The sequence below is a fragment of the Grampus griseus genome (genome assembly GCF_964374135.1).
Source record: "Grampus griseus genome assembly, chromosome: 8".
In the NCBI taxonomy this organism is placed as follows: domain Eukaryota; kingdom Metazoa; phylum Chordata; class Mammalia; order Artiodactyla; family Delphinidae; genus Grampus; species Grampus griseus.
The window spans coordinates 72906626-72931783 of NC_139002.1; the positions used below are offsets into that span (position 1 = coordinate 72906626).

Here is a 25158-nt window from a genome sequence, read left to right on the forward strand (position 1 = left end):
CACATGGGCTTAGTTGCTCCGGGGCATGTGAGATCTTCCCAGACCAGGGCTTGAACCCGTGTCCCCTTCATTGGCAGGCAGATTCTTAACCACTGTACCACCAGGCAAGTCTTGTAAAGTTCTGACTGCTTGAATTTTCCTTCGATTTTCATGGTGTCAAATTTTCCTACCCTCACAGAAAGGATGGGGATATTTTCTACTGGGCAGAATTGTTTGTATAAAAAAACAATCATTTCTTTTCTTGAAGGGTTAAATTGTCTATAGAACCATCTGGGACTGTTGTTTTCTCTGGGGGAAGAGTTGATCTTTTACAATAATTATAGAATAATCCAAGTTTTCATTTCTTCTTGAGTCAGTTTTTGTAAGTTGTATTTTTCTAAGAATTTGTTGATTTTTATCAAGTTTTAAGCTTTATTGCCAAAGTTGTTCATGGTATTCTTATTATCTTTTCCATGATTTGGAACAGGGAGTTATGGACTGATAATTGGTCCATATAATAGTCCATATATGGTTTATACAGTATAGTCTGTGTTCTGGACATACAGCTGGCCTGCTCTCCACATGGGTGGTTTCCACTCAGCGGATGTGGAGGGTCAACTATACTATGGCATTTTATATGAGGCACTTAGTACTTGCGGATTTTGGTATCTGCAGGCATCCTGAAACCAATCCCCTGCAGATACCAGTGGATGACTGTGAAGTTTTACCCCAAATTATTACTATTGTTTATTAGTGCGTTATCTCCTCTTTAAAAACTATGATGTTTATTGATCATCCCCATGGTATTAAATAGGCTCATGTTCCCAAGAAGACTGTCATATGCTGTTTCCAAATGCCAAGGACAAATTGGATTTCACAAGCATTTGTTCAACATTTTTATGTGCTCTTTATCAACTATCAAGAACTACAGATACAGAATACAGCAACCTAGCTCAGCACTGTCTCCACTCGCTTGAGCCCTGTCTCCTGAGCAGAGTGAGAGGCAGCTCAGTACTTGTCGGGCAGGCCAGGAGGTCTGAAGCGATTGGGGTCTTTGCCACTCCGGCCCCATTCATTGGCAAACTGGTCGGCCTTCGAGTCCTCCCGTCCGTGACCACTGTCTCCATGCTTGAAAAGGTCTGTAAGTCTCGGAATACTCTCTCTGGCATCGCTGGAATGGAAAAAGGCAGGTAGGGGATTACTCCAGGGCTGACGAGCAACAGCCCACCCTCCCCATCTCTCCTCTTTCCAAGGAATCAAGGACTCTGACAGGAGCTAGGAAAGAGGGAATGAAGCCTGAGGCTGCCCGGGCTCAGCCCACCTCAGCCCTGCGGGTCCCCTTATGCTGGGTGAACAGCACCCATGGGGGAGGCTTGGGAATCGTCTGTCCCACCAGCCTTGCTCTGCTCTTCAGCCACTCAGACCCCACACAGGACACAGAGGGTGAGGGTGGATAAGAGGAGGAGAGGCCACAGCCCTACAGGAAGTTCTCCAGGGCTTGGCCCCTCCTGGCTCTCCGAGGCTCTCACACCCATCCCTGCATCCTCAGGGCCCCTGGTACCTGATCACTTTAGCAGCCCAGGCGCCCCCAGGTCCCCTTTTGGCAGCGTCATAGTTGCCCCGGGCGTGGAAGTACTTGTCGGAATTTTTGTAATTGGCTTCTCTCATGTCAGAGTAGGCTCGCCACATGTCTTTAGCCCCTGGCAGGAAAAGAAAGTGATGATATGAACATGATCACGTCTGAGCAAAATAGAGAAAGAAAACATTTTCCTCCCACTGGGTCCAGATTTCAGCCTTTGACTAAGCCCTTGGAGATTATTATATTGGCTTGAAATGAATATTCCTTTACTTTTCACTTCCCTGGGTTAATGTTATGAGAATCATACGTGGTGCAAGTTTTACTCTGTTTGATTCCATCCTAAGTCTGTTGGTACTTCGTTTTTGGTTGTGTGTGAAGAGGAGGTCGGATGCTCTTTAAGGGATGTTTGGTTGTACAATGGACCTCTACCTGGAAAGATACAGGAAACCCTCTGACCAGAGGTTGAGAACAAAGGCGATTCTGAGGGAGGTTGCAGACATAGGATGCTCCCAACCTAGTCAAGGGGAGAAATCCATCCCTGTGGACAAAGTGAGGACAACTCGGTCCTGAGTACATCTGAAAGTCCGGGGCATATTTGGCCAACTGTCAAAATTCAATCAGCAGGTGATAAACGTGAGTTCCTTAAGACAGCTTTGAAGAAACAGGGTAATCAGATGCAGAAAAAGGGCAACTGACACACCAGCTCTAAATAAAGTTCAGTGTCCTCTCCAATAAAATAGAGGAGTATTGCCTCCCTCAGAGTGGTTACACAGAAGAACTGAGGAAATACAGGTTTAACGGCTAAAACTTTGTAGGTGCTCAGTATACTATGCCCTCTCTACTCCTTAGGAAGAGTGGGACAAAAAAAAGAAAAAGAATGAAGATGCGGAGCAGGGAGTTATGGACAGAAGGACTCTGATCAGCTAGAATTAAATGGCAAAGTTAAAAAAAAAAAAACTTATCAGGACAAAGAGAAAAATCCAATGTAGAGTTATAATCAGGGTTTATACGATGACTCTATGAGAAAACTTATCTTCATATTATATATTTGTCATGTTTGGCATTTGGAAAGATAGTTTTGTTGAGAGTTATGACATTCCTACTATACTTATTCCCACTGAGTTACTGATTTAAATAGATCCTTGAAGTCCAGACTTTCTTAAAAAGTATTTCCAAAATGCCTGGCATATCTTCTCACCTAAGGTCAGCAAAACCAGAGGTACTGTGCACACGTCAGTGTGCATAAAAATCAACTGGGGTGCTTAATAAAGGCCAGATTTCCAGTCTCAACCCCTGGGATTGTGATTCAAGGGAAGGGTTGTGTGTGGCCCCAGGCACCTGCATTCCACAAAGCACCCCAGACCACGGGTGGTTCTCATGCACGTGGCCCTAGAACAGCCCTTTGAAAAACACTGACCTAAGGGATGAAAAAATATTTTTAGCTGGGTCTGTGAGAATTTAGATAGAATGGCCAGCAAACTCTTAAAACAATTATTCAGTAACTATCACAGAAAAATAATAACACAAAATAATTTTGTGAAATAAACAAATTTTTGCTACTTCACTCTGGCTAGTGAGGTACATATCTCTTGCTATCAGTTTCTGGCCAGGTCTCAGCCTCAGTAGAACCATTGTCAAGGTAACTCATTGTGCCATTTATGGTGGGGAGAGGAGCTCTATCAAGTTGCCTTCTAGAGGCACCACATCCCCACTATTTGCCATTTGCTCAGATACAGAGCAGGACATGTGTTCACAAATCCCTCACTCTCCCACGTGTACTCTTGTCTGGGAGGCATATAATACCTCGGTTAATAGCAAGGTCTGGGGGAGCTCAGTGTCTTGGGTTAAATCCCGCTCTGCTGGAGGACTTTGTTAGGTGTCTTAATTTCTTGGTGCCTCAGTTTCTCTGGTAAGGGATAATGGTACCAACATTGCAGGACTAAAGGATTAAAACCTGAGGATGACAAGGAGTTCACTCATGCATGCGAAGCTCTTAGAACAGTGCCTAGCAGGTATTAAAAGCTCAGGTATTTTAGTTATAATTATTAAGTGGATGGGGAGGGTGAACATTCCCCACCCATTTAATGCACCCATTTCATGGTACCTGAGACTTGGAAATGAGCCATCCCTAGTTGCCCACGAGGGGGCAGCAGAGCCCCACTTGTATTTAGGGAACATGCACCTCCTGAATCCAGATCTCTTCCTCACTCCTGCTGAAAGTTGGGGCCCAAACTCTATGTGACCTCGGGCTTGGGAATCCCAAGGGTGCAAAGCTTGTCAGAAAAACCTGGGGAAGTGCTACCACGGAAACCAAGCTCCTTTTTTTCCCTCTTATGGTCTTTGCCCTGTGGGGATGTGACCTCTGCTCCAGTGAATCCTGGGAGCTGCAGATGCATCCTTCCCCTGACCCATCCTTTGATCCTTACCTTGACCAGCTTCCTTGAGGAATGTACCCCATCTCTGGCTGCTGACGCCCAGGATCAGGAAGCAGAAAATGATGCCCGTGGAAAGCTTCATCCTGCTGCAGGGAGATGAGCAGACACAAACAAGGATGACAGGTCTGGGTTTTTGTTCTTGTTTTTGTTTTGTAATGTGGATACACCCTTGCATTCCAAAAATAAACTCCACTGCATTTTATCTCAATATATAGCCGATAGACAGATAGCATTACAGAGGATCCAGTTCTCATTTCCGTGTGTCTCATTGGAATCCCAATGATTTCCTGTGTGAGGGATTGCAACGGGCTTTTAGTATAAACCATTTCCAGTCCGGTCATCCCCTATCAGCCCTGAAACCCAGCTGCACAGCAAGTTTCCCAAAGGCATGAGGAGTCTGGGCACTATACCTCTCTGTAATATGAGATGAGGTAAACAAGGCACAAGCATTTACAAATGCTTGCTCTGCCTATCACTGACTTCACACAGAAGCAGCATATGGAACCCCTACCCCCCCCCCAAAGTATTCACAGCTGGTGAATTCTGATTGTCAGAATAGTGGATTCAGGAAGGAAGCAGAGGGCTGGGCTGCAGCACAAGAATGCTGGTGAAGAGAGAGAATCTCCAAAGAGGAAAAGTTTGGAAATTTCTAGCACCTCACCTTTGGCTGTGCCTGCCTGCTGAGGCTCCTGGCAAAGCTGAGCTGCCTGTGCTGCCTGCCTGGGAGATGGAGCTGGTGCTTTATATATTGACACTTGGCTAGAGGAGCAAATGAGAAGACAGGTTTGAACCAAAAGAAAAAAAACCAAACAGGAAAGAAAGAGATTTGGGAAATTCCTCTTGACAGCATTTCAAAACAGCAGCGTTATTCTTCACACACATCTAATTCTCCTGGATTGTGCAATCTGGCAGGTTTCAAGAGTGTAGCAAGTTGGGCTGCTTCTGTCTGTTTCCAGTATCACTCCTGGTGGGGAAGGGTGTTTTTCCCCACACAATAATGTACTGACATTTGCTATGAAGGGTAATCAATATTAGAAAAAGAGAGTTGATTGCCTAAAGAATGTGAGGATACAGGGCAAAAGGAAGAGCAGTACGGGGCCATTGCAAGGGACAGCTCAGGATGAAGCTGGGACCCCAGGGTACAGGAGTCAGAAAGGAAGGAGATAGAAACCCAGGAAACCTGCGGGTGTAAGTCATCAGGAGGCAGAAGCGCATCGGGGGCGGGAAGGTGGTAGAATGCTCATCGAGCTCGGTTTGCCGGTCTTTAAGTGGTCGCGCCCCCTTGGAGAACGCGACCAGAAGGCAAGGCGGTCCCGGGCTCTCTAGCTTCGTGGTGATTGTAAAGTGCAGACCACTTGCCACGGAACATAGTTGAAACAGAAAATAGGAAGATGGCAGCAAACCCTTCAGGACAAGAGCATTAAAAATTAACCCCAGAGATAGCCTCATCTACCAGAGGGCAGACAGCAGAAGCAAGAAGAACTACAATCCTGTAGCCTGTGGAACAAAAACCACATTCACAGAAATATAGACAAGATGAAAAGGCAGAGGGCTATGTACCAGATGAAGGAACAAGATAAAACCCCAGAAAAACAACTAAATGAAGTAGAGACAGGCAACTTTCCAAAAAAAGAATGCAGAATAATGATAGTGAAGATGATCCAGGACCTCAGAAAAAGAATGGAGGCAAAGATTGAGAAGATGCAAGAAATGTTTAACAAAGACCTAGAAGAATTAAAGAACAAAGAAACAGAGATGAACAATATAATAACTGAAATGAAAACTACACTAGAAGGAATCAATAGCAGAATAACTGAGGCAGAAGAACAGATAAGTGACCTGGAAGACAGAATGGTGGAATTCACTGCTGCAAAACAGAATAAAGAAAAAAGAATGAAAAGAAATGAAGGCAGCCTAAGAGACCTCTGGGACAACATTGAACACAACAACATTTGCATTATAGGGGTCCCAGAAGGAGAAGAGAGAGAGAAAGGACCTGAGAAAATATTTGAAGAGATTATAGTCAAAAACTTCCCTAACATGGGAAAGGAAATAGCCACCTAAGTCCAGGAAGCGCAGTGAGTCCCATACAGGATAAACCCAAGGAGAAACACGCCGAGACACACAGTAATCAAATTGGCAAAATTAAAGACAAAGAAAAATTATTGAAAGCAGCAAGGGAAAAACGACAAATAACATACAAGGGAACTCCCATAAGGTTAACAGCTGATTTCTCAGCAGAAATTCTACAAGCCAGAAGGGAGTGGCATGATATACTTAAAGTGATGAAAGGGAAGAACCTACAACCAAGATTACTCTACCCAGCAAGGATATCATTCAGATTGGATGGAGAAATCAAAAGCTTTACAGACAAGCAAAAGCTAAGAGAATTCAGCACCACCAAACCAGCTCTACAACAAATGCTAAAGGAACTTCTCTAAGTGGGAAAGACAAGAGAAGAAAAGGATCTACAGAAACAAACCCAAAACAATTAATAAAATGGTCATAGGAACATACATATCCATAATTACCTTAAACGTGAATGGATTAAATGCTCCCACCAAAAGACACAGGCTTGCTGAATGGATACAAAAACAAGACCCATATATATGCTGTCTACAAGAGACCCACTTCAGACCTAGGGACACATACAGACTGAAAGTGAGGGGATGGAAAAAGATATTCCATGCAAATGGAAATCAAAACAAAGCTGGAGTAGCAATACTCATATCAGATAAAATAGACTTTAAATTAAAGAATGTGACAAGAGACAAGGAAGGACACTACATAATGATCAAGGGATCAATCCAAGAAGAAGATATAACAATTATAAATATATATGCACCCAACATAGGAGCACGTCAATACATAAGGCAACTGCTGACAGCTGTAAAAGAGGAAATCAACAGTAACACAATATAGTTGGGGACTTTAACACCTCACTTACACCAATGGACAGATCATCCAAAATGAAAATAAATAAGGAAACAGAAGCTTTAAATGACACAATAGACCAGATAGATTTAATTGATATTTATAGGACATTCCATCCCCAAACAGCAGATTACACTTTCTTCTCAAGTCCGCACGGAACACTCTCCAGGACTGATCACATCTTGAGTCACAAATCAAGCCTCAGTAAATTTAAGAAAATTGAAAAAACAAATACCACATGATCTCACTTATATGCTGAATCTAAAAAAAATCAAAAGCTGAACTCATGGATACAGAGAACAGATTAATGGTTGCCAGAGGCAGGGAGTGGGAGATGAGTAAAAGGAGTGAAGGGCGTCAAAAGGTACGGACTTCCAGTTATAAAATAATTAAGTCCTGGGGATGTAATGTACAGCATGGCGACTGTAGTTAATAATACTGTATTGTGTATTTGAAAGTTGCTAAGAGAATAAATCTTAAAAGTTCTCACCACAAGAAAAAAATTGTAACTATGTGTGGTGATGGATGTTATCTATACTTCTTGTGGTGATCATTTCACAATACAGTTGTCCCACAGTATCTGCAGAGGATCCATTCCAAGACCCCTGTGGATACCAAAATGCTCAGACGCTGAAGTCCCTTATATAAAATGGCATAGTATTCGCACACAACCTAAGCACTTCCTCCCATGTACTTTAAATCATCTCTAGTTTACTTATAATATCTAATACAATGTAAATGCTATGTAAATAGTTGCCAGAGAACAACAAATTCAAGTTCTGCTTTTTGGAACTTTCTGGAAATTTTGGTTTTCAAATATTTTAGATCCAAGTTTGGTTAAGTCCTCCGATATGAAACTCATGGATATGGAGGGCCGACTCTATATACAAATATCGAATCATTATGTTGTACACATGAAACTAATATAATGTTCTATGTCAATTATATCCCAGCATTAATTAATTGAACATGTTACCTTACAGGGTACAGAAAGAATTCGGCACCATGGACCCTTTCTTTCTCCACTTATTGAGACTACACATCATACAACAACTTCAATTTGATGGGTGAGTATTGAAGAGTACACTGCTACCCCATATCAAATCATGGCACAGAAAGGGCATCACTTGACTAGTCTCAGCTGTGTCAGACAATACACACACCAACTAAAAAATCAACAAATTATTTGGAAATTACTAGAATGATTTAGGAAACAATGTGTGTATAACCAATTCACTTTGCTGTACACCTGAAACTAACACCACATTGTAAATCAACTATACTTCAATAAAAATTAAAAAAAAAAAAACAATGTGTGCTATGACCATATCTTTTGTTGAGCAGTTTTAGAATTTATGAATTTTGTTCATTTGAAGGATCAGTGGCAGAATAATTAAACTTAATATATGACTTTACCATCTAAAACTTTTAAAGTATCCCCCCTCTGGAAGCCCCCCACAAGCAACCCAGGAAACAGGATATTACTAATACCGCAGAAGCCCCTTGTGTCCCACTCTCTGCTGCATGCTTCTCCCTGCCCTTTCTCCAAAGGTAAACTCCTTCCCAAACTTTGTGTTATCATTCCCTTGCTTTTTTTTAAATTGTTTTTTTTAATCACATATGCATATCCATAAACAATATATTTTTAAGGTTTTTCCAGTTTTTGAACTTTCTGTAAATAGATTTCTATTGTATGGATTCACTAGTCATTTGCTTATTTTGGTCAACAATATGTTCTTTAGACATAGGCATGTTGATGACTGTTGCAGTAGTTCTTCCATTTTCAATGCTGAAGACTATTGCCAAGCATGAATGTAACACAGCTTATTTCAACATTTGGGTTTTTTCTGTTTCGCTATTACAGTGTTGCTTCTGGTAATCTTGTGCAAATATTCCAGTACAAGAGTTCAAATGGTAGAGACCTAGAAGTGAAATAGAATATGATTATGTTGAACCTTAGTTGGTAATACCAAATTATCTTTCCAAAATGGTTATATATATATATTTACAATACATATTTCTATATTTTATATATTTATATTCCCACAAGTAGTGGATACATGGCCCCCTTGCTCCACATCCTAGGCCATATTTGTTTTTTATGTCAAGTTGGTGAGTGATAAATAGTATCACATTGTAGTTTAAATTTGTGTTTTCCTGATTGTCAATGAGATTGCCCATTTTTACATATTGATGAGCCATTTGTACTTTCTCTTCTGTGAAATTTATATTTATTTCCTTTTCCTTTTTTATTGATTAGTAGGAGCTCTTTATATACTTCATATAAAGCCTTTTTGATTATGTATGTTACAAATATCTTCCCCCAGCTTGTGGCTTTTATTTTCATGTTTTCAGTCATCTTCATGGGAGTAATGTATTTGGTTTTATATTTAACAAACTTACGATTCAACAAAATTATAATGTACAGCTATGCACTAATTCTTTTAAAATGCTTTCTTTCCCTTTATTTATCAATGTTTAGAGTAATAAGTTTAATCCCAGCAACTGCAAAGTTGTCTAATAAATTTGCTTTTTTAAAAAGTTTCTTTATGGTATCTTTTGATGAACACTAATGCTTACCTTTGTTGTAGCTTTTTTTCAATTAAGAACCATCTTTTAAAGTGGAAAATTATCTTATTCATTCTCTGACAACCAACTTCTATAACTTATTAATGTATTTGCTCAAGGTACAGAATATATATCACCTATGACGTAGCTATCTTTGCAAGCACTGTGGGAAGTAAACTTTAATTTTTCTCTCAAGAGAGTTTTCCTAAAAAGCCAGTACTTTTTATTTTTTATTTATTTATTTATTTTTAGGCCATGCTGTGCGTCATGCAGGATGCTAGTTCCCCAACCAGGGATCAGACCCGTGCCCCCTGCATTGGGAGCTGAGAATCTTAACCACTGGACTGCCAGGGAAGTCCAAAGCCAGTGCTTTTTAAAAGAGTTTGGTTTGCTTCTTATTTTCACCTGGGAAATCTTTGAAACTTTCAACTTAGTTTCAAAGGTATAGCTAGTAGTCTCTACCCTTTGGAAGTGGATTACCTTCTGGTGTGCTGGAATCAGCTCATACTAGCTCAGGAGAGCTAACTGTTACATTTTCAGGGATTTTGCAAGCCAACTGTTAAGTCTTCGTCCTTTGAAATTAGCCGTGGTGGCAGTATTTACACCATGGAAATTGACAAACACTTAAGTCAGGGTTTTTTTGTTTTGTTTTTTTGTTTTGCGGTACGCGGGCCTCTCACTGTTGTGGCCTCTCCTGTTGCGGAGCACAGGCTCCGGACGCGCAGGCTCAGCGGCCATGGCTCACGGGCCTAGCCGCTCCGCGGCATGTGGGATCTTCCCGGACCGGGGCACGAACCCGTGTCCCCTGAATGGGCAGGCGGACTCTCAACCACTGCGCCACTAGGGAAGCCCAAGTCAGTGTTTTTGTTTTTTCTTCCAGAGAGCCATCTCTTGATTCCCAGCACATGCCTGGGACTACTTCTAATTCCAAGTTCCACAGGTCCTTTCCTTTGTTCTTCTAGGCACTGACAAACCAATCCTTGAGGCAAGGGCAGCTTCTGCAGATACACAGCTTCAGCACCAGAAAGGCTGGATTCCCCATTCCCTATCCTTCAGTTCACTCAGGGAGATTAAAAGAGATATTACATTCAAACAACTTAAGAAATATGAAATTCTTGTGTACACTCTTGATTATATGACTGCATTTTCTCCCCAAGAAAACAAACATGGGGGGCAAATGCATACATCAGAAAAGGAAACATTTTTTACACAGCTGCTCTGAGCTTCCTGAGACCAGGACCTACACTTGCCTATATGTTTATCTGGTAGAGGGCAGCAGCTCCCTAATACTGAGGCGAGGCAACCTGCTAGGAGGTGGGTGGTTTCTGCTCTGGGGGGCTTCTCACTCTTCCCATGCTCCAAGAGTGCGGGAAAACACCCTCCACTGGACTGCAAGTGTCATAAAGAAATGACCGACTTCCTAGAATCACACACAAGTCTAACACAACTCACTATCAAACCTAGAAACAGCCATTTAAGAGAACAGATCTACCGTGTTTCTCCTCTCAGTCAACCACTGGTGGCTCACACGTAAGACTGCACCTGCATTCTTCTGGCAGAAGCCACAAGACAGCATTCAACAACAACAATGACTGGACTTCCCTGGTGGTCCGGTGGTTAAGACTCCATTTTTCCAATGCGGGGGACGTGGGTTTGATCCCTGGTGGGGGAATTGGGATCCTACATGTCACATGGCGCGGCAAGAAAACCCAACAACAATAACTGCAACAAAACCAAACCCAATAATTATCCTACCTTTAAACGACTATAGCATTTCTCAGCATAAAAGCTCTTCAGCAGCATTATTCTGAGCTGGTTAGAACCAGTTCACAGAGACAGAGATTCCCTATATAGACCCAAATGAGATTAATCTGAGTTCCCCTTTCCTTGTTCAAATTTGGGCTTAATACAGAGTCACTGTTCTCAGATATTCATATAATCAACTTACTGGTGACACACCGTTTGTTAATTTAGATGAACCAACACCCTCAAGCGTTATTTGTTTAAGTAAGCATCCTTTTGATGCAAAGAGACATAGACATCTTTAGGAAAACAAATAAGTATTAGATAAGTAGAAGTGGTTGTCAAAGATCTCTCCTCCCAGTATCCTCCACTAAAGCCAGATGGTTTTTCAAGACAGTCTGCTAAAATCTCAGGGGACAGTTAATTCTAAGTTACACAGATAGTTGTAGAAAACCGATAAAGAATGAAGTTGGACAGCCATTTTAAAGAAGCTAGAGTAACTTGGTTCTAAAACAAGAGTGGACAGTACAAGAAAACAATAGTCCCATTTCAATTCCAAAGGTGCAAAAAATTCAAAACACAGCATAGTGTTACCAAACCAAATATGAGTATTAAAGGTGCCTCGTAATTGAGTGCGGTTTATTCTTGGAATGCCAACATTACAGAATCAATGTAATTCACCACAATGATAGCTTAAAGGAGAAAATAATATTATCTCAACTGATTTTTAAAAAGCATTTGATAAAGCTGAAGGCATATTTATGGCTGCTTTTTAAAAATCCTTTAGAAAACTACGTATCAAAGTGAAATTTCTTAATTTTATAAGGTTATTTGCCAAAAAGCTACAGCACATATTTTATTTAATGGAAAAACCTTTAATTCATTGCCGTTCAGGATCTGGAATGAGAAAAGGAATGCTACTATCACCACTGTTGTGTAACACAGCTCTGGAAGCCCTGGCCAATGCCACAGAAAATTTCGAAAGTAAGAGATACAAGGATTGGAAAGGCAGAGATGAAACCGTCATATTTGCAGTTAGTATAATCTTCAACCTCAAAAAGCACACAAAATCAACAAACTATAGAATTACTAAGGAAATTTAATAAGGTTGCCCAACACTTGATCCAAAAGCCAAATCATTTCTCCATAGCAGAAATAACAAAATGGAAAATATGATTAATAATAATAAACAATTCATGGTAACAACATAACTATAAAATTCCTAAGGACTGGTTTCACCAGTAATACACAGCACCACAATGGAGATTTCAAACCTCTAACAAACACCTTAAAAGATGATTCAAACAAATGGAGAGAAGTTGCTGGCTCACTGATGGGATGACTTAATATTGTAGACATGTTGATTCTACCACAAATTAATCCACAAATTTAATGCAATTCTAATGAAAATTCCAGTTGAATTTTCCCAGAACTGAAGAAAATTACTCCAAAATTCATATCAAGAAGTAAAGGTTCATGCATACAAAAGACAATCCTAAAAAAGGAGACTATTAAGAAGAGGCACTTACCATATGAGGTGTTAAGATGTACAGAAGAGCACAGTAAAAAACAGTAGTATTTGCTCAACAAAAGATATATTGACCAATGGAATAGGATAGAGAGTACAGAGCTAGGGTCACACATATAGGACATTAGTATACGATCAAGGAGACATCACAAATCATTGAAGACAGGATGGGTTACTTAATAGTTTTGGAAAGAGAAAAATAAAACTGGATCCTTACCTAATACGTATACAAATGTTCACTCCAGAAGTATTAAATACATAAACATGAAGGTAAAACTATAAAGTTAATAGAAAAGAATATCAAATAATATATTTGTAATGTAGAGATGAGGAAAAAATTCTTAAACAAAACTTCAAAAGCGGGCTTCCCTGGTGGCGCAGTGGTTGAGAGTCCGCCTGCCGATGCAGGGGACACAGGTTCGTGCCCCGGTCTGGGAAGATCCCACATGCCGCGGAGCGGCTGGGCCCGTGAGCCATGGCCGCTGAGCCTGCGCGTCCGGAGCCTGTGCTCCGCAACGGGAGAGGCCACAACAGTGAGAGGCCCGCGTACCACAAAAAAAAAAAAGGAAAAGAAAAAGAAAAAAATAAAACTTCAAAAGCACAAAACACAAGACATAAAATGGTATTTCATTACATGAAAATTAAGAATTTATTTTCAGATAGAGAATGGGAAAAGACAACGTCTAAATTACGGCAAGGGATTAATATTTCAAATATACAAGGAACTTCTGTGAATCATTAAGAAAAAGACGGCAACCCCAATAGAAAAATGGGTGAAAGGTACACAAAAAATAGTTTACAGACAACACACTAGAAGTAATAAGCTCACAGAGGGATGCACAAATCATTAGTAACCAGAAAAATGCAAATGAAACAAGCAGACGTTACATGCATTAGACCAGAAAAAAGATGACATCCGCAATGTGCCATGTATATCAAAAGAGTGATATTGCTGGCGTGCACATCCTTGTTTTCACTGTGAAGTGTCACTCTGCTGTCCAGGAGGGCAGCCCGCCCATATGCCCTCCAACAGTTTTGAGGGTTTCTATAGCTCAGTGCCGTTGCCTTGGCATGACCCAGCTATCCACTTTTCCAGTCTAAAAGCTTCCATCAAAAAAGAATTTTGCTTCAAATACACAGATTAGTGTCTAAATAATAAATAAAGTATTACAGGGTTGCTCTCACAGGACACAGTGACAATCTCTGATGTCTCTTTTGTTGTTGTTGTTGTTTTAAAAAACTCCTCTGTTAGAAATAACTTTTCTGGATACAGTTTTTGTGATCCTATCTGCTGTTCTTGCAGCTCCAGGAGAGAGGGAACATTTTCTATTTCTTATCTTGAGGAGACTTCTTTTGCCAGAGACGAGTAGGGCCTATAGTTTTCAAGGTCAAGTGCTGGAAACACATGGTTTAACACTGAAAGAGATGCAGTCCTGAGAGAAAAAGAAATCATATGGAAAAGAAAAGGTCAGAATAGGATTATTAACAGATGGAATATGGCACATAAAGATTAGGGACATCTGGGCTTCCCTGGTGGCGCAGTGGTTGAGAGTCCGCCTGCCGATGCAGGGGACGCGGGTTCCTGCCCTGCTCAGGGAGGATCCCACATGCCGCGGAGCGGCTGGGCCCGTGAGCCATGGCTGCTGAGCATGCGCGTCGGGAGCCTGTGCTCGGCAACGGGAGAGGCCGCAGCAGAAACAAGATTAGGGACATCTTTTTTCCTCTTATCTTCCATTATAAATTTTTTATGTGACTCTGACAGGTTTATCGATTCTTATTTTATAATCGTTGTTCATTTCGGTGCGTTATTTATGTGTACGTATGTGTTTGCACATTTAGTGGTGTTGTGGGGAGGTGTGTGTGTAAAGAGAGAGAGGCATATACAAGTCAACTATATTATAAATGGACATTTGCTGTTTTTCCTTATCTCATCCTTGGAATCCCGATCAGGACAGGAACTGGGTTGTTGGTTTTCTTCATCATCATACTCAGTACCTAGGAAAATGCCTAGACACAGGCAGACTTAATGAATCTTATCGGACAAACATGTCCACTGAAGAAAATCGAAAAATTTAAAATAAGTATAAAAATGAAAATAAAAGCAATACGAATTTCATCAGCCTAGACGGGGCGGGCGCGGTGGTGGGGGTGGGGGACCGGTGTGCAGGAAGAACCTCTGTAGAAACGTCATGTTTCCAATCTGTTGTCTCAGTGCATGTAGACATATAAACCCATAAACAAAAACAGGGTGATATAACACTATCGTTTTATGTTCTGCTTTTTCACTCCATAGCTTATCATAATCATTTTTGCATGTTACTACCCTTACCTACCACAGTCAGTGGCAAAGCCGAAATTCAAATCCAGCCTGTGAAGCCTGGGCGTTTGGATTCTTAGCCGTAGGTTATAGAGTTGACACCTGAACTTGGCAGCCGTTATTAGCATATAAACAAGTAACTGGACAATATATTTTAATTCAATTTCATTAAATACTGATTAGCTTAATAATACCTCTCCAGTGGAATGTTACCCGCATGAGAGCACTGATCTTGTCTATCTCAGATTCCCAGCGCCCAGAACAGTTCCTGCCACATTCTGGGGGGATCATTAAACAGGTGTTGAATAGTGAATAAAAGGACGAATGAGTTCTGTAGGCATCTTTACTGGAAGGATAAATTGAGGTTTTTAGAGACTCTTTGTTAGACTATTTTGGACAGTCCCAAGTCCACCCTGCAGAGAATAAAGGATGATCTCAGTGCACTGGCTCCCTCCCAGGTCAGATCGTCCAGGAACTAGGCACGCTGGCCAGCCTGAGTTATTGCCCATTTGTCCAACTCTTTCAGGAAACGTATCAGTGGGTCATTGACGGGCGATTTTGCAACTATGGTTTAAACAGAGTGGTTTGACAGGACTCCACAGGTAATAACTGTGTGTATAAACAAAGCACACTATCCTCAGAGAGGACCTGGGTCTTCTTTCCCATAATTACAGATTTCAAAAAGCAAACCTGGGAAACTAGAGAATGGTGAAAGGGCTCCCTATGCACCCGAGAGTGAAAAACAGGCTGTTGAGTGATGCTTCTTTTCTATCACCCACAGCTGAGGACACAGCGGCTCCAAGTACCCCACATCCTAGAGAGGGCATCCAGGAAGCAGGGCCAGACCTCAGTAAACTCCCAAGGCTGACAAAGAGGCAGCAGTGCCGGCCTCTGCAATCAACACCTCTCCAACCCATTCCACCTCTGGTCCACTTAGGAAACGCCAGAGGAAAGGGAGGGAGAGACGGCAGTGTCGTCAGTCTTGTGGGGAGTGCAGTATTTGTGGAGATAGGTGATTTCCTCAAATTGGTTCAGGGTGCCAAGAAGAATAGAAGAATGCCTGTTCAGTTCTCAGCTGGGTGCATGCTCACTGCAAACACTCCCAGCTCATTCTGGTGCCCCTATCAAAGCAGAAGGGAGTACGGTGAGGGAGTTCTTGAGAGAGTTGACATGTGTAGGAGCCGGTGACTGTTCTGGGGATTTCTAAAAGGTTGGAGCACCCATGCCAGCAGAGCTTAAAGAGGCAGTGGTGGAGTGTGACTAGGAAGGAGATGGGGTGAGCTCTTTCCCATCTGCCATCTCTGCAGGAAGAGAAGAGGCCCTCAGTCATTCTGGGGTTAGAATAAAGGCAGTGCTGTGCCAGGTGAGGTGACACCTCAGCTAAGGAGGGAGCTTGGAACATGGACCATCATCAGGACCAGTTGTGGATAACCTGCTCCTCTCTGGGGAGGCCCTCCATAGCTGAGGGGCTGGTATGAAGCTGAACCTCACCTCAGGAGCACCCCCATCACACCTGATGATTAATAATAGCTCAAAGCTTATTATTATTTCTTCTCAGTAAATATAGTGAGAGAGAGAGAACTTGCATAGGTTTACATTTATATCTCATATTTCATCATTTCTAGGACACACATTTCTTGATTATACATTTCTGAAATTAGGATGTGTCTTACATTCACTAATGACCAGGCAGCACTCATGAAATTGTTGTCATTGCTTTAGGATTAATTTTGTGTATGCTTTCCTTTTTGTTTATACACAAGAGTGATGTAAGATTAAAATCTATGTCTAAGTTTAAAAGAACTCTCTCAGTACGTGTAAAGTAAAAATTCAGAGTGATAAGAAAACATTATGTCTGAATCTAAATGGTAGCATCTTTTTTCTTGGTGGTGTATAAATAGTAACACATCTTTCAGTCTAGGGGCCTTAGACTCAGAGAAATACAGTGTGTCCTTTTTCCCCTCCTCTAGTCTCACAGAGTGTTCTCTGCTAACTTGCCCCTCTGATAATCAGCACAGTACTTTGGAAATTCAAAATATTCATTTATTTCTCCCAAGGCTTCTCATCAGCTACCACAACGACTAACAGTTTATTTGCACATGGCGTTCCTCATTTTCATTTCTATGAGGGAGTGGGCACAGTATCGTTGGAGAAAACTGAATATTTTCTATGATGAAGTAAAATTATATCCTTTTGGCTGGTGTGAGTATGATATTTGTACAGATTTAGTAGTCACCTCAAAGTGACTCATTACCACATTCTGCAGATCCAAACCACATCCATACTTTCTACAACTCCCAAACCCTCCCCCCAGTTCTGTCCACTTCTGAACAATACTCTTCTCAGACCTTATTCATTCATTTCAACAAATATGTATAAAGCAGCTACTATTTGTGAGGCCCTATGACAGGCACTGTGGATACAATGACAACACACAATAAAAGAGACAGGCCTTTGCCCTTGGGTTCCCTACCTACTGGCTCTAAAGACAGACAAGAAAACGGGCGAACGCACTGGAGTGTGACGAGTCCTGGGGACACTCACCTACAGCAAGAGCAGGTACAACCAGATTCCCGCAGGTCCCTGTCGTCCATCTCAAATGTGCTGCGTCCCCTGACCCCACTCTCTTCACCCTCGTTCCTTTCTCAGAGCCAGAGAAGTTTCTGCTCCCCTTGGGGTTAACCATCCTTTGTGGGTTTGATCCCTCTGCCTCTTGCTTCCCCTTGACTCTGCTCTTATTCCTTCTTCTTTACCTTTCTTATCTCCCTCTTCCTTAGCGACTTCCTGTTCCTTATAACTAGTCTGACCTTCTTTGAAAGAAAACGTTTCTTGTATTAGTAAAATAAAAGATTAGGTCAATTATTCATTTTCAATAAGCATTTGTTGAGATGCCATTATATGCCAGGTACTGGATATTAGGGGTGAACAAGAGAGAAATGGTCACTTCTCTCACTGATTTTATAATACAAGGGAGGAAGATGGACCAAAAGAAAACCCAAACAAAAATTAGAAGAATAAACCAAAAATTGAGTAAAAGAATCCCACATGTTAAAAATTGGTAAACTGTAAAGAATAACCAGAGTGAGCCAGCCAGGATGACCAGGAAGGCCTCTCTCAAGAAAGAGTGAATTCGGGAGAGCCCCACAGGTGAGACATTCCCATCCTTGTGAAAAGCGAGCAGAGGAGTATGTGGGCAGAGAAAATGTCACCTGCAAACGTCCTGTGCCAAAGAAAATCTTGGTTTGTTGGTGATACTGGAGAGTGGGGAGCTTGGGAAGGGGTGGCATGAGATGCTGCTGCAGGGTGGCCAGGGACAGATCACACTGGGCTTTGTAAGCCATGATAAGCACCTGAATTATATTTTAAGGGACATGGGAATCCATTGAAGGATTTTAAGCAGGGGAGAGACATGATCTGAGTATAGTTTGTATGCTAGACTGAGAGGTAGGGTAACTACATGCTCTCTTTTGCCCAGGACAGTTCCAGCTTATTCCTGTCACCCAGGTATAATTATCAATAATGTCCCTTTCACAATGGAAAGTGACTTGGCTTAGATGATAAACTATACAGTCACACTTAAGCAGAGGCGGAAGCCATGAAGATGGGGAGACTACTGAGACAGCTGTTGCACGAACCCAGGTGAGAACAGGTGTGGCCAGGAGCGTGGAGGTGCACGTGAGACCAAGCTGATGGGCTAGAGATGAATTTTGGAAGTAGAATCACAGGCCTTGCTAGTGGATTGGATGTGGAGGTAAAGGCAAGGGAAGCATCAAGCACATTTCCCAATATCTGGGGTGAGCCACAGAGGGAAGAGTCGTGTCATTTGCTGAATTGGAGTGGCCTGGGGGTGAAGAGTTCTGGACGGAGATGAGCGTTTCCTTTGGACAAGCAGAGTGTGAGATCTCTGGAAGCCATCCAATCAGAGGTTTCAGGAGGCCAATCAGATAAACAAGCATGGAGCTTGGAAACCAGGTTCTGAGGGGGAGATATAAGTTTCAGAGGCGTCAGCATGTAGATACTATTAGCTGCGCTTGTTGGGGAGAATACAGAGAAATAAAAAGTGCGAGCCCAGAACCAAGTCTGAGGGACACTTAGAGTTTGGGGAGATGAAAAGACCCAGCTAAGGAGATAAAGGAAAACTGAAGGGAAGCAAAAGGAGAGTGTGGTACTATGAAGCCAAGAGAGAACCTTCCAGGAAGGAGGGAGAGGACAACTGTGCTGAGCATGGCTCAGAGGCCTCCTGATAGGAGGAGAGAAACATGTCAGTTGTTTTGGCAACATGGAGGTCAGTGGTGACCAGAGCTGTTTTGCTGAGTGGTGGGGACAGAGGACAGGCTGGTGTGGGTTCAAGTGTGAGTCAGAAGCGAGGAATCAGAAAGTGCAGATGGGCAGGTTTTCAACAAGTCTGACTATAAAGAGGAAGAGGAAAACGTGCAAGAGTGAAGAGTGATGTGGATTGAACTCAGGGTTTTCAATGTGGTGATTTATTGGGAAAGCTGTTACTGACTGTCTGGACTCTGCAAGGTTTTGCCCATGTGAGGAACAAGCACATTTTCCTCCCTGGCGTGAGTGTCACTGCGTGTCCTGTGCAAGAGAAGAGCACCACAGGAGCTGGGCAGAAGGAAAGCACAAACCAGGAAGTGTTTGTGTCCTACAACGTCCCTCCTGCGCCCTGAAAGGACAGAGATTAACACTGTGCCCAGCTGGCACGGGAGAAATGTTTACCAGTTCCAGTATCACAAGCGGGCAAAAGAAGGGTGGACGTGGAGCTCAGAGTAAATAAACTGATAACCGGCACACACTTCTACTCTGAAAGTGGGATTCAGGAGCACTCCTAAGGGGAGACGATTCATGATGAAATGATCCCTGTAGGGGAAAGACAAGTTTAACTTCCTTGTCAAGGAGGAAGAAAAAGTGTGTCTGTAAGGTAGTTAGTCACAGGAGAACTTTCTCATACAGTTCCCATCAGAAGGCACTGTCAGAGGTGTACGTAGAGGCTGTGTCTCAGAAAAGTGAGTCTGACAAAATAAAGCAGGAGCAGGGTAACCGGGATTAGGGAGAGTGTGGTGGCAGATTGGCTGGCAAGAACAGGCTCAAAGCACTGCTGAGTTTAGGGCTCTAGTGGTAAAGTCTCAACAGACCCCAGGTTGTAAGGAGACTCCTATTATGAGAATGTTCACTATTAGATTTCTATCCCAGGAACTGAAGGTATAGAATTTGCAAAATGAGGGGAAAGAAAGGAAAAGTAGGAGAAAGGATGACTTGAAAGTTTAGATAAAGCAAGTTCTCCAAATTATTGTAAATAGGAAAAATTTAATAATCAGCCTTTTTATTACTTGAAATAAAAGTTGGATACAGAAGTCTATTCACCATTCTTTTTTCTTTTTTTGGGGGGGGCTGCTTTGGGTCTTCGTTGTTGCACGCGGGCTTTCTCTAGTTGCGGCGAGCGGGGGCTACTCTTCGTTGCGGTGCGTGGGCTTCTCATTGCGGTGGCTTCTCTTGCTGTGGAGCACGGGCTCTAGGCGCACGGGCTTCTGTAGTTGTGGCGTGTGGGATCAGCAGTTGTGGCTCGTGGGCTCTAGAGCGCAGGCTCGGTAGTTGTGGTGCACAGGCTTAGTTGCTTTGCGACATGTGGGATCTTCCCGGACTAGGGCTCGAACCCGTGTCCCCTGCATTGGCAGGTGGATTCTTAACCACTGTGCCACCACAGAAGCCCCTGTTCCCCACTCTTTAAAGTGTTAGATCATTTTACTTCTTGGAATCTGTAATCTGAAAAAACCAAACACCAAAACCAAATTTTTATCCAAGGAAGAAGGTTATTGGTTTCTCTAGGAATTTGTGATTTATAGAGTCACTCATAATTCCTCTAACAGGCCCAAACCCCTTTTATTAGACACTGTTTTCCTCAGTAAGAAGTAACATGCTGGGACTTCCGTGGCAGTCCAGTGGTTAAGACTTGGAGCTCTCACTGCCGTGGGCCTGGGTTCAATCCCTGGGGGGAGAACTAAGATCCCACAAGCCATGCGGCATGACTGGAAAAAGAGTAACATGCTGCTGGCTTTCCTCTGTTGGGAAGGGTCCAGGGAGGGAAAATGACTTCTTCTCAAGGACCTGATACATATCCAATGCAATACAAAACCTCCTGATACTTAATCTTGATGGCGTCCCTATGCCTCCGTTTCTGGACATGTTTATTCCTGGACACTTGCATCAGGCAAGGAATATAGAGTGAAGGGAGACAGCGTTGGAGGCACTTCTGGACGGCACAGACAGAAATTGGTTCATAGATGGATTTGTAGGTGTTGCTGAGAGATGAACAGAAGATCAAGGTGCAGCTGCTGGAGCAGGATTCCACGATCCAGTCGTCCCGAGGCTGTGTCCCCTGCCCGCACACAGACACAACTGAGGACGCACTAAGGGCACTAGACCCCAGGGCAGAGAAGCTGACAGGACCCAACTGCCAGGGAGTGAAGAGGCCTGAATACAGAAGGGCCTAGAAAGAGCACCACTGTAACCAGAGGGGCCTGGAGGGGAGCGGGTCTGATTAGGGGAAGGGGTGGAGCAGGGTGTCTGCCCTGTATGATGCTGAGATTGTGGCCCCGACACCCAAGACACAGGCACAGACTCGGTCTTCATGTGGGTGTCCAGCCATCACCCCTTGGGAACAAACAGGCTGTCCTTATATCAAAGAATAATACACGGTTTTCAACATTCAATCTCTTAAGCATTTATTAGATCTGCTGGCTTCCGTGGACAGAGAACTCACAAGCTCAGCGTTCCTGCCCTTGGGGACTCACAGCCCCGTCGTCTCCTGAGCAGAGTGAGAGGCAGCTCAGTACTTGTCGGGCAGGCCAGGAGGTCGGAAGTAATTGGGGTCTTTGCCGCTCCGGCCCCATCTATTGGCAAACTGGTCGGCCTCCGAGTCCTCCCGTCCGTGGCCACTGTCTCCATGCTTAAAAAGGTCTGTGATTCTCTGACTATTCTCCCTGGCATCGCTGGAATGGAGGAGGGCAGGTAGGGGATTACTCCAGGGCTGACGAGCAACAGCCCACCCTCCCCATCTCTCCTCTTTCCAAGGAATCGAGGACTCTGACAGGAGCTAGGAAAGAGGGAATGAAGCCTGAGGCTGCCCGGGCTCAGCCCACCTCAGCCCTGCGGGTCCCCTTATGCTGGGTGAACAGCACCCATGGGGGAGGCTTGGGAATCGTCTGTCCCACCAGCCTTGCTCTGCTCTTCAGCCACTCAGACCCCACACAGGACACAGAGGGTGAGGGTGGATAAGAGGAGGAGAGGCCACAGCCCTACAGGAAGTTCTCCAGGGCTTGGCCCCTCCTGGCTGTCCGAGGCTCTCACACCCATCCCTGCATCCTCAGGGCCCCTGGTACCTGATCACTTCAGCAGCCCAGACGCCCCCAGGTCCCCTTTGGGCAGCGTCATAGTTGCCCCGGGCGTGAAAGTACTTGTCTGCATCTTTGTACCCAGCTTCTTTCATGTCAGAGTAGGCTCGCCACATGTCTTTAGCCCCTGGGAGGAAAGCACATAGAGAAAGGATTATCAGGTGGACAGAAAACTGTGACACACCTTAGGGAAGAATCAAGGAATGAAAAATCTTCCACTGACTCAGTTTCATCCTGTGGCTATAGCACCGTGAGTGCCATAGATTGAGCAGAGCATTCTTTGTGTCTAGTTTCCTGCTCCTGGTAACTCCAATGAGAGTCGTTATGGGGGGGAGGGGCACAGCTGCGTTGGACCTGGCTGTCGGGCCCCTACGATGCTGTCTCTGGACTGCATCTCACTTAGGGCTCTATGTGATACGTTTAAGGAGAGAAGGGAGCTATCTTTATAGGGCAGGATTCCTCAGCTTCATACTATTGACATTTTAAGCCAGATAATTCTTTGCTGTTCAGGGCTGTCCTGGGTATTGTAACACGTTTAACAGCATCCCTCACTTTTACCCACTAACGGGCAACCTATTCCCCAAGTGGGACAACCAAAAGTGTTTCCAAACATTGCCAGATATCTCCAGGACGCAAAATTGCCCTTGGCCCCGAACCACTGTTATAAAAGGAAGATGCATAGGATGAGATCCAGGGGATTGGGGTGAGTGAGGAGGTGACATGGAGGACAGATTCTGAGAAAGGGGCAGACATGCAGCACCTCTGCCCTGACGCCTAAGAAATGTATCCCTGCTGCGCGAATGCGCTCAATGTGACTTGATTCCCCTGCCTGTTAGGCACGTGAATGGCATCCTGAGGACTTTCTAGTGGACGGTATTGATGACGTGGGCTGCCTGAGGAAGCAAGCCCTCGAGCAGTGGGTCTTTGCCTCAGCCTGGTTACACCTTCCAATCAGCTGGGGAGGTACTGAAAGTCCCCTGAGACATACCTCACAGCCCAGGCCAGTTACCTCACACTCTCTGGGGTGGGTCTCAGGCATCAATAGTTTTCACTGCTCCCCAGGTGAATCCAACATGCAGCTGAGATTGATAAGCCCCCAGCTTGAGGGAGTGGCACTGGGACAAGTCTGCCCAGCAAGAGCTGTGGCCTCGTGCACAGCTGGGTTCAAACTTCTGTCCTGCCACCTGCTGACTGGCCCTTAGTCCCTGGGCAGCAGACTCGGCTGCTCTCAGCCTCGGTTTTCTCCCCTTCAGATGGGGGGAGATGCCTCCCTCACGGAGGTATTCTGCAGGTAAGTAGGTGACCACCTGTCCCAGCCTAACCAGAACTGCACCTGTTTTCCTGGAACTGCCCCAGTTAGCGTTGAAAGTGTCCTGGAAAAGTCCTCAGACCTGGGCAAAGCAGGAGAGTTGGTCACCCTGAAGTGCATGTAAGGGCCGAGTTCCTACCGGAAGCTTGAGATATGTTATTAGGTTCCCCACCCCGGTCGCACACGGCTTTTTTTGTCAGTTAAAAGGCTATAAAAGGGTAGGAAACAGACTGAACCAGGGACAGTGTCACTGAGTATAGGAAGCAGGAGCAAGAGCTAAGCTGAAGGTCCCTGAATTATCCAATTAGGAAATGGAAGGTAAGAAGGAAGAGAAGAAGAAGAGAGGAAGGAAGGAAGGAAGAGGGAAAGGGAGGGAGGAAGGGAGAAATGAGTGGAGGGAGAGAAGAAGAGAGGAGAAATAGATGGATAGCTTTCATCCTCCTTCATGCAATTGGTCTGAGGGAAATGCTGTACCATTTCAAGACTTATTTTATGTCTTCCATTCAAACTTCCATTTCAGCTGGGAATGATGACTGTTCTTTCTCTAGTGACTGATCGACATAAATCCTGTGGTTTTCAATCTGTCTGAAAAAAAGCTCCCCAAACACCTGGCACATTCTACCACATAGGGCAGCACCGCCTAAGACAGAGCTCCAACCCTTAAGAGCGCTCATGGTGAATCCCAGAGGCCCATGGGTGTCATCCCCCCTCCACCAGCCTTACCTTCATAAGCCTCGCCAAGGAAGGAAAACCATCGGCTGTGGACTCCCAGCACCAAGGAGCAGAGAATGAGGCCTGTGAAAAGCTTCATTGTGCTGAAATGAAAGGAGAGGGTCAGGGAGACACGGACAAGCCTTGTACACCCACTTGGGGATTTGTATGTCGAGGAGAGCCCGGCTGTTCTTTCCACTTGTTCTCATTAGACTCTCAGTGGTCCACCTAGGCAATATTGCAGTAGGACCTCACTCGGAGCCACTAGCCCTCAGCTCTGAACCCACCAACCCTGAACCCAAGCCTGTCTAAGAGGTCACCAAGGTGTCTATGGTGGAAGAAGAGAGCAGCTGGGACGTAGCTGTGTCTTGCTAAAGCAGCCTGTAATTAATCAAAAAGCATTTCCCATGCGCCACGCTGCCAGCACTGACCTCATTCAGCACAAATACAGAAGAGAAGATTTAAAGTAAGTGTTTTCAAAGAAATCACTCCTTGGAGAACTTTCTCACCTGAACCCGGTGGAGCAGACCTGCTGGGGACAGGTGGCTGCATTTATACTGAGCCATCCCTGCTGGGGTCATGGGGTGAGAAGGAAAGCTGGACTGGTGCCTGGGGGAGAGTCCCTGCAGGTCATTTCTCCTACAAAACTGCAAAGGGT

At 44.0% G+C, this 25158-nt stretch overlaps 1 protein-coding gene across 5 annotated transcripts; it reads right to left on the reverse strand.

The window, feature by feature from the left end:
• Positions 1–849: 849 nt before the first annotated feature.
• Positions 850–25043, reverse strand: LOC309825899 (serum amyloid A-2 protein). Of its 5 annotated transcripts, none has more exons than XM_082659730.1 (4): positions 4655–4728; positions 3985–4076; positions 1541–1679; positions 850–1150 (listed from the first exon to the last, which is right to left on the reverse strand). In XM_082659730.1, the coding sequence occupies exons 2-4, from the start codon at positions 4073–4075 to the stop codon at positions 988–990; spliced, it is 393 nt and encodes a 130-aa protein (XP_082515856.1). In that variant the 5' UTR covers position 4076; positions 4655–4728; the 3' UTR covers positions 850–987. The 5 variants fall into 5 exon arrangements, with proteins under 5 accessions (XP_082515856.1, XP_082515855.1, XP_082515858.1 ...); XM_082659729.1 differs by having other exon boundaries at positions 852–1150; positions 3985–4079; positions 4655–4795; XM_082659732.1 differs by lacking the exons at positions 3985–4076; positions 4655–4728 and adding exons at positions 24513–24604; positions 24932–25043 and having other exon boundaries at positions 854–1150.
• Positions 25044–25158: the final 115 nt, after the last annotated feature.